This window comes from Dipodomys ordii, unplaced genomic scaffold, assembly GCF_000151885.1.
Source record: "Dipodomys ordii isolate 6190 unplaced genomic scaffold, Dord_2.0 Scaffold20, whole genome shotgun sequence".
NCBI classification, from domain to species: Eukaryota; Metazoa; Chordata; class Mammalia; order Rodentia; family Heteromyidae; genus Dipodomys; species Dipodomys ordii.
In genome coordinates, this window is record NW_012267236.1 from 8,858,882 (window position 1) to 8,868,491 (window position 9,610).

Genomic DNA, 9,610 nt, shown 5'->3' on the forward strand with positions numbered 1-9,610 from the left:
TGGGCCTGGGTGCTGTCCCTCAGCTCTTCAGCTCAAGGCGAGCGCTCTACCACTTGAGCTACAGCGCCACTTCCGAAATAGGCATACTTATTATACCTTGTATAAAAGATGAGGAAACTGAGCCACAGGGCTTGTGTGACTCATTCAAGGATCCACTATTTGCAGGGCCAGAATTTGAACCCAGGCAGGTCTGCTCCAGAGTTTAAGCACAAAGAAGCAGACTGTATAACCACTCCTGACTTTGAAGACTGTGCTATGTGTACACTGTGGAATGTTTGCATTTGAAGGGGCTACATACTAAAGAATTTAGGGAGGGAAAAGCACCATGTCAGCAATTTAATTTCAACTGCTACTAGGAAACACACACACACACACACACACACACACACACACAAACTTTGGAGTACTTGAGACTTAAAGCAAACAAATAGGCATAAGATAGGAACAGATTGTTCACAGGAAAAAAACAACTCACAAACAGCTTTTATTTTTTGAGATAAGGTCTTGCTATGTAGTTCAGCCTGACCTTGAACTCATAATCTTCTCTCTAGTACTGAAATTACATGCATGTGCCACCATACTCAGCTCTAAATTACTCTTACATATACAAAAAAGATCTTCAATTCCACTCATAAGAGAAATTCAAATTAAACCATAGAGTTATAACTGTTAAGTTAGCAGACTCAAAGGTTAAGATACACTGTATGGGCCAGAGTATGCATACTATCATATCCTTGTTGGTCAATGGTGTGAATTAGTGCAATCTCTATGCATAGAAACTTGATAATTACCTATTAATGCTATAATTTCACCCACTTTGTAATCCAAAAATTCCATTTGCATGAACTTACATAATGAATATTGTATACATGACCTATTACTGTAACAGTAAAAGATTAAAATAACCAACAAAGAGGGGATTGGTTCAATAAACCATGCTATAATAACTAAAATACTGCTTTGCCAGGTGCTCGTAGCTCATACCTGTAATCCTAGCTACTCAGGAGGCTGACATCTGAGATGGCAGTTCAAAGCCAGCCCGAGCAGGAAACTCCGTGAGACTCTTATCTCTAGTTAACCACCAGAAAACCAGAAGTGGTACTGTGGCTCAAGTAGTAGAGCACTCGCCTTGAGCTGAAGAGCTCAGGGACAGACAGTGCCCAGGCCCAGAGTTCAAGCCCTATAACTGACCCCCTACATCACACACACACAAATATATATATACACACATATATATGTTACTTCATGTCGCTGTAAAACATGAGGAGATGACTAAGTACCAACACAGAAATCTTTCTTAGCTATATTACCAAGTGAGAAAAGCAAAGTAAGAAACAGTATGAAATGCAAGCTATCGCTCATATTGGGAGGGGGGGAGCGGGAATCATGCACATTTCCTCTATCAGTAGAAAATAAACCCTGGAAGTACAAAAATGTTAAAAATTGTTAACTGAAAGAAAGGAAATTGAGAACTAGAAAACGAAGGTGGAAAGACTTGTTACTGTGCATTAAAAATGTATAAAATCTGTTAATTTTAAAACCTGCTTTTTCTTTTAAAAATTCAAGGTTCGTAAATGAGGGCTGCAGTAGCCAGCCTCTATACTGATCCTCTTGGTATCCACATGGTTTCTTGTATGATTGTTTCCATAGTAAAGCCCACTTGGATTGTTTAAAAGCGTTTGTCAGAAGTGATCGCATAATATGTTCTGAGATTAGGCTTTCAAACAATACTGCAGTTTCTGTCTTGGGCTCGGTCAGATCACATTTGAGTGGAGCCAGCTGGCAGATCACAAGCCTCATGAAGAAGTTCATGTACTGAGGGACTGCCCCTTTCTGCCAACAGCCTTGTGACTGAACTTGGAAGCAGGATACTCTATTGCAGGTAAGCCTTCAGATGATTACAGTGCCAGCCAACATGCTGAGAACATCCTGAGAAATTCTAACATCAGAAAATTCAGCTAAGTCACCCTAGATTTCTGACCTCCGGAAAATACATGAAATAGCAAAAATGAGTTGATTTAAGATGCTAAATTTGGGTATAATTTGATATACAGCAACATATAATATAAATGTCTCTTGGGTCATTCTTTATAGACTATCAGTATAGTTCCATATAGATAGATAGATACCTTTTACAAATATACAAACGCATTAAAAAATCCAGAACAACACATAGAAAAACATCAACCCTATCCAAACATGATAGATTTAGAGCTGTACTTATTTTCCTTATACTTTTCTGTAGTTCATAACCTTCCCCCACCAAAAAAAAAAAAAATAGCACTACATAGTTCTTGGGCAATCAACAAAAAATACAGCTTGAACCGGGTGAGGGTGGCTCACGCCTGTAATCCTAGCTACTCAGGGGGCTGAGATCTGAGGATCGCAGTTCAAAGCCAGCCAGGGCAAGAAAGTCTGTGAAACTCTTATCTCCCATAAACATTCAGAAAACCGGAAGTGGCTCAAGTCCTAGAGCACTCGCCTTGAGCTGAAGAGCTGAGGGACAGTGCTCAGGTCCCGAGTTCAAGCCCCATAACTGACAAAAAAAAAAAGTACAGCTTGAAAAAAGAGATTAAGCAAATAATAGGAGAGAGTGGGTTTTTACTCTCATTTGCTAGGCTTCAAAGGCATCTGAGGTGTGGAAACAAAGATAATGTCAGGCTTAAGTAGCATGAAGAGGCATCTGGGAGGAGGGGAAGGCACAGGGACTACATAGGCATTGAAAGAAGATGGAGCAACACGAGGTTATGTCAGGGTTATGAGAACAGACTCTAAAGCCCAAGTTCAAATCCTGGCTCAATTCTAGGTGTATGACCTTAAGTTATTTAACTTTTCTTTTTTTTTTTGGGGGGGGAGGTCCGGTCGTGCGGCCTGAACTCTGGGCCTGGGCGCTGTCCCTCAGCTCTTCAGCTCAAGGCGAGCGCTCTACCACTTGAGCCACAGAGTCACTTCCGGCTTTTTTCTTTTTGCTTATGGTGCTGAGGAATCAAACCCAGGGCCTCATGCATGCAAGGCACTCTACCATTGAGCCACCTTCCCAGCCCGTTATTTAACCTTTCTGTTCCAGGGCCTTCAGTAATATGTGGACAATTCTATAGAGTTGAGAGGATTAAATACATACCCTGATATTAGTAAGGCTTATATATTTGTTTGCTATTTTTATTAGTGTTTAATGATATCAAAGTACTTAGTTTTCCTCTATAAAAGCCTTTGTACTAAAACAATGAGGGTCAAAGAAAATATAACATTTCTGACTTGACAGAACTTATAATTTTGTTGAGAGTGTGAAACAAGAAAGTAGAGCCAGAAGTGATTTAAATCAAGGGTTTGCAAACTACAACCCAAGTGGCTAAGAATAGGCTTTGTACTTTTTCTCCTCTCTTTTTGTGTGTGTAGGGGGGGGGGAGTTTAGGGTATAATAATCCAGGGTCTTGCTCTACAACTAACCAACACCCTCACCTAAAGCTAGGTAAATGAAACCAAACAAAGGATATACAAGACACCAAAGTGGGGCCACAAAGGTGAAACTACAGAAAAAAAGTTTACAACCCCTGATCTAAATAAGGGCAGGGCACAATCAAGTGCACAAGAAAGCATTATATAGGCAGAAAACGAGCTTTGAACTGTAAACTATCTTACAAGGTCAAGATTTTTTTTTTTGCAATTTATTCAGAAATGGTCATCGAAGTTTTGCTTCAAGTATTCTTGGCTAATGTAGGACTCACTCACTATTAGACTTGAGTTCTAAAACAGCGCTCATCAACTCTTTCCATATTTCCCACTTGTCTAACTGCCTGTCATTCGTGTGTGTGTGTGTGTGTGTGTGTGTGTGTGTGTTAGTTTCTCTTGCAGGTAGTAAACCTGATGTATACTGAGACTCAGATTTATATATGAATCCTTGCTATGCCATAGACAAGAAAATTTATAAAACAATGTGAAGGTCCCCAAGAAAGAGAACGATCGTCCCTCAACATTACTTTCTTCCGAAACCACTTTATTCTGGGGTTCATCTTTCCAGCACAAAGACAATTATCATGCAATGCACAGCTCTGAGTCAGATGTAAACTTAGGTTTTCATTTACCAAATATGGCCCACTAGTACACGCACTCGTTCACCGGCTCGTCTTTTTCTTCATCGATAAAGGGAAGTGATCGACCAATGGGTCTCATCTAGGTCAGAAAATGCCCGTGAGCAAGAACCGTCTCAGCAATTCCACGCCCGAGTCCCATCCTTAACAGCCGAAACCAGGGTGGACTCGTGGCGCTCTCAATGTCGACAGCGCAAGACTTGGCTACAGGTAAAGCAGGTGAAACAACAAACACCCCTAACACAGCCCAGGGTTTCAGACACACACACGTCCACCCGAGGCGATAGCGCCGCGGCTCCGGGCTACAACTGCATCTGCTAGGCCTCGTCAGCGGGAGTCCTTCCCGTCCCCAGACTGCGACTCTCCCAGGGAAGGGAAGCGGCCGCCGGCACCAGAGCAGCGACTCGGGAAGGAAGCGGGGATCTCCTGCGGGAAAGGCCTGGCGGAAACCCCACCGCACCCGCCCTCTCACCTAACGTGGTGTCCGCGAAGAACCTGCTCTGAGCCGGGTCCGGTCCCGAGTGACAAGACCCTCCCGGCAAGGGGCGGGTCCTGTCCAGAAAGGACCCTCCCTTCGGCCCCGCCCACAGGCGCTGGCGGCCCCACGGGCTGTCCGTCGTCCGCCTGACTAGAAAATGAGGCGCTCCTCCCCGCTCCTCGACGGGCCTCGGTCCCCCGGCGGAGAAAGCTCCTTTTGAATTCTGTAGATAGGAGCGACGAGCGAGGATAAAAGGGCCGGTGACAATTCAACGGCTGGGTTTTAGTCAGGCAGTGAGTTGGGCGCCTGGCCTGCCAGGCTCGGAAAAGAAAAGTCCTCTCCGCGGTCGCGGCGGCTAGAAGCGCTCTCTGCTTTCGTCCTCTCCTGCAAGATGGTTGCTTCCCGGGCCATTGGCAGCCTCAGCCGCTTCACTGCCTTCAGGATCCTCCGCTCCCGAGGTGAGCCTGGTTCGAAGGGACCTGATGTCTCTGTCGGACCACGCAGAGCTGAAACGGCCAGAAGCTGCGTCGGTCCCTCAGTGCGGCCTGACGCACCCGGGTCCAGGGACCCTTGTGTGGGGGAGACACCATCCTGGGACCCCGTTTTTCCTGTGACCTTGCTAAGGGACTGTCACTCCCGCGCGCGCTATTCCGAGTCCTGCGGCGATTTCAAGCGCCGTAGCCCCTAACGTTTGAGTCCTTCACTTTGGGAGAGTCTCCTGTCGTGGCTCTTTTGCCTTCCTGTCCCTTATCTTCTTTAACGGTGGCCATGGGCCTGACCCTTGCTAGAGCCAGAGGACCCCGACTAAGTCTGTCTCATCTTTAGGACTTCTTAGCTCCTTGTTAGCAACCACAGCTTTCCTAGAAGCTCCTTCGGTGACATTCACCAGCCTAGTAGAGCCCTGCCACTCCCTGTTTGTCCTGGCAAAGCCATTTTTGTACTTCAGAGGGAGCTCAGCTTGGCAGTGCAAATGATCATGTTTAAAATATTGAAATGGGAGGTCCCCCAACTTCCTGGAAGGGTACGCAAAAACCTGTATCTTAAGGAATAAAATGTTGGTTCTTAAGCACGGTGTCTAAATTCCCAGTCAGCCTGTGTTAGTTATATTGTCCTTTACCTCTGCAAACCGGCAGTCCATGGGTAAAAGAGGTTGGTGATGGGTGTGGAAAACAGCGTCCACCCCCCCCCCACATCCCAAATCTGTAAGGTCAAATGTGACGTTATTATATGATGTGTTTAATATCAATTACTTAATTAGGAACTTGCATTTGTAAAATGAATTGTCTCTTCCTCCTCCTCCTGAAAAAAAAAGTGGCTTAGAATTTGTTTTAAGACTAGTAGTTGGAGTACTAACTTTAAGAGATTAATTCAATGCTTGATTAGATTTTATGCTTTCTTTTTTAAGCACTTTTAAATCACAGAATGCTTATATGTACCAGTTGTAATATAACTACATCACAGAAAAGTGAAATGCTTTAGAGGGCTGGGGAAAGGGAAGGAATCTACTGGCTGCAATGTGTCTTAGTGGCTGAGCACTTGCCTCACATGCCCAAGGTCCTTGGTTCAGTCTCCAGCATCACCTAAGCAAAGATACCTACTGCCTAGTTAGCAATAAATTATTAGTATATTTCTTCCAAGTGTACTTGTACTTCCCTGAAACCTAAGGCAGCTTTGGAAACAAAGATACTTGCTCTTTCCTTCAACTTAAATGATTTTTAACCGTTTTTGAGGAACTTTGACTGTTTTATCATTCAAACAACTAGACCTTAATTTTAAACATTCATTTCAAAATAAAATTGTATTTGACACAGGCCCCCCTCAAAAGATTTGTATGTTGATTATGAAAAAGGAATCATTTTTTCACTACCTTTATATGCCTTCCCTTAGCATTTGGTTGTTTTCTTACTGTTTATATTTTTTCCTATTTTCCACATTTGTTATTTAATACTTTTGAAAACTCGTGTATGTTTTTGAGTTTGCCCCTGCTGTTGGTAATAAGGCATTTTTGGTAAACTGGTGTAACACTGAAGTGATAGTCAGGTCACATGTATCCTAGTCACTAACTGTCTGTGTGACTTGGGATAAATATCTAAATCTAAATGGGCTGGATTTCCTCATCTGTATAATGAATGAGACTGGATGATGTTCATCACGAGGTATAGCGTGGCAGAGCAATTAAATGTGGAGACTTAATTCTGGGTTTAAACCAGTCCCTGTCTTTTACCTTCCAGTGACCTTGGGCAGTTTATTTCAAATGTATTTTCTCATTTGTAAATAGGGAATGTTATTTGTGAGGTATAAAGAGATTATGTTTTGTATAAAAGTAGTGGCATACATGCTCCAGAAATATTATCAATATTAACTCTTCTTGGTCCTGAAGAACAATGATCTTATATAATTGAGAATTTTGTAATTTAACCAGTTTATATTTGTAGTAAAAAGCCAGCAGCTTATGTTTTATATTTCTGTATAGAACGTATATGACAATATATGTATATATGATACAATATGTATGCTATATATTTTGCATTATTTTTAAATAATTTATTGAGATTGATCACATAAATTTTACAATTTGCATTACTTTTTCACTAATGAGAATATATCATTATTGACACTGCTTATTTTAATAGAAATATATAAATTTTGAAAAAGACATATGTAAAAGTAGTTATAAAATTGTCTTCACTCGGGGCTGGGAAGGTGGCTCAGTGGTAGAGCACTTGCCTTGTATGCATGAGGCCCTTGGTTCGATTCCTCAGCACCACATAAGCATAAAGAAAAAAGCGGGAAGTGGTGCTGTGGCTCAAGTGGTAGAGTGCTAGCCTTGAGCTGAAGAGCTGAGGGACAGTGCCCAGGCCCAGAGTTCAGGCTGCATGACCAGACCCTCCCCCCCCAAAAAAAAATTGTCTTCACACCTGGATTACCATTTTGACTTGAGAGATGGCATTTTTACCCAGAAAGTCTGTGCCAAAACATTGCCAAATGAAACTAAAACAGTTATTGAGAAATTACTATATTTTCTTAAAATTGACATGTAAGCACTTACCTACTCTGCAGGTACTATAATTATGAATTTAATAATAGAAATTTATTTATTTATTTTTGTTGTCTGTGAGGCCTTAACTCGGCCTGGGTACAGATGTGAGCATTGCCAAAAGGAGACCACAACATGGTTCTGGCAGAAAAGAGTTTATTTAGGAGAGTCAAACTGCTTGGCCGCACTCTAGAATAGTGTGTAGTGTGTAGCTTTCCTGTCCAGACTGGCTTTGAACCACGATCCTCAGATCTTAGCTAGGATTATAGGTGTGACCCACCAGTACCCAGCTAATAATGAAAAAAAAATTAAATCACATGGTATAGCAAGTTCCAGAATATTCCCTACTACTGCCAAATAAGTAAATATCACATCTTGATCATGGTATCTCCTTATTCCCACTTCTCCTACATTAATTTCCTAATCTTGTAAGTGGTGCAGTAACTTCTCAGGAAATGAATTCAAGGCAAATATTTAGTGGCCATGTAGTATTTTTAAATTTGACTCTTCACTTCCTTAATCCTAGGTTCTCTTTTGAGAAAAGTATTTTATTGGTACAATCAAAGTAACATTTTCAAATTTGAAATGTGTGTTGACATAACCCAGCTCTTTGTGCTGACTGTAGTTTTACAGGTATTCTCTTGAATTGCATAGGAAGATGATTAGAAAGTAGGACAAAGGTTTCTCTTGCTGGCACAGTATATGTAGGCTAAAGTTCAGGCTGCCACTGGAGTATAAACTTTCTGGTAAAGCTAGATTCCAAAAGCAAAGTTACCTTGTACTTTGACTGACTTAACTTAGTTGACTGTGGTTTGGAGTTATTTTATGTTTGTGCAATTACTGATTTTTCTCTTGTTCCATCTCTATTGATTGAGAAGAGGCTTTGTGTATGCATGTGTGGGTGTACTTACAGCAAAGATTGGCTAATAGCAAGAGTTAAACTGACTACAATGCTAAAATGAGTATAGACGAATGAGCATTAATCTTTGAATATCAGACACTTAATATTTAAAAATTGTAGCCCAGCCAGGCATGGTGGCACATGCTTGTGGTTGTAGTACCTGGTAAGTTAATCCCAACTGAGGCTCCCAAACTCAGAGGCTGAGGTTGGGGAATTACAAGTTCAAGGCACAGCCTTAGCTACATAAAGAGACTGTCTCACAACAAAATAAAATTGCAACCCATATTTGCTCTTCTTTCTTTTTTCTTTAAGCATTTAACATTCCTATTAACATATTTGTGTTTCTTATCTGTCTATATCATTCTTCCTAACCTTCATTTTTACTTTATCTATTCCCACTCTAATGTACTTTACCCAGATCCAGTTAAAATTATATGCCCCTATTGAATGTCAGTGGCTCACATCTGTAATCCTAGCCACTCAGAAGGCTGAGATCTGAGGACTGATGTTCAAAGCCAGCCCAACCAGGAAAGTCCATGAGACTTTGAACTCCAATTAATCACTAAAAAGCCAGACGTGAGCTGTGACTCAAGTGGTAGAGCACTAGCATTGAGCACAAAAGATCAAGGACAGTACCCTATCTAACCCCTGAGACCAGTGTATACATACATTCAAAAAAATCCATACCTCGTCATTTCCTTTCCACTTTATAAATTCTGTCTGTGTGTGTATGTGTGTGTGTATGTGTGTTGGTATTAGGGTTCAAACTCAGGGCTGCATACATACAGTTTCCTAGCTTTTTTTCACTTGGATTGGTACTCTACCACTTGAGTTTTTTGTTGGCTAAGTGGAGAGTCTCTCAAGCTGGGCAATGGTGGCTCATGCCTGAAATCCTAGCTACTTTGGAAGCTGAGATCTGGGGATCACAGTTTTTTGTTGTTGTTTTGTTTTGTTTTTGTTTTTTGGTCTGGTCGTGGGGCCTGAACTCTGGGCCTGGGCGCTGTCCCTCAGCTCTTCAGCTCAACGTTAGCACTCTACAACTTGAGCCACAGCGCCACTTCTGGCTTTTTTTCTTTTTGCTTATGTGGTGCTGAGGAATCGAACCC

The 9,610-nt window shown here is 41.9% G+C and overlaps 2 protein-coding genes across 2 annotated transcripts in view; one reads left to right on the plus strand and one right to left on the minus strand.

Annotated features, from left to right (window-relative positions):
• The window catches only part of Hadhb (hydroxyacyl-CoA dehydrogenase/3-ketoacyl-CoA thiolase/enoyl-CoA hydratase (trifunctional protein), beta subunit), a 33,782-nt gene extending 31,970 nt beyond the window's left edge, over positions 1 to 1,812 (minus strand). Inside the window, exon 1 of the mRNA XM_013013537.1 lies at positions 1,732 to 1,812. Coding sequence (XP_012868991.1) covers positions 1,732 to 1,812 — 81 coding nt within the window. The remainder of the gene's footprint in view (positions 1 to 1,731) is intronic.
• A 3,034-nt stretch (positions 1,813 to 4,846) lies between these two features.
• Hadha (hydroxyacyl-CoA dehydrogenase/3-ketoacyl-CoA thiolase/enoyl-CoA hydratase (trifunctional protein), alpha subunit) overlaps positions 4,847 to 9,610 on the plus strand; it is a 41,435-nt gene continuing 36,671 nt past the window's right edge. The window contains exon 1 of the mRNA XM_013013538.1: positions 4,847 to 5,024. Coding sequence (XP_012868992.1) covers positions 4,958 to 5,024 — 67 coding nt within the window. The 5' untranslated portion in view covers positions 4,847 to 4,957. The remainder of the gene's footprint in view (positions 5,025 to 9,610) is intronic.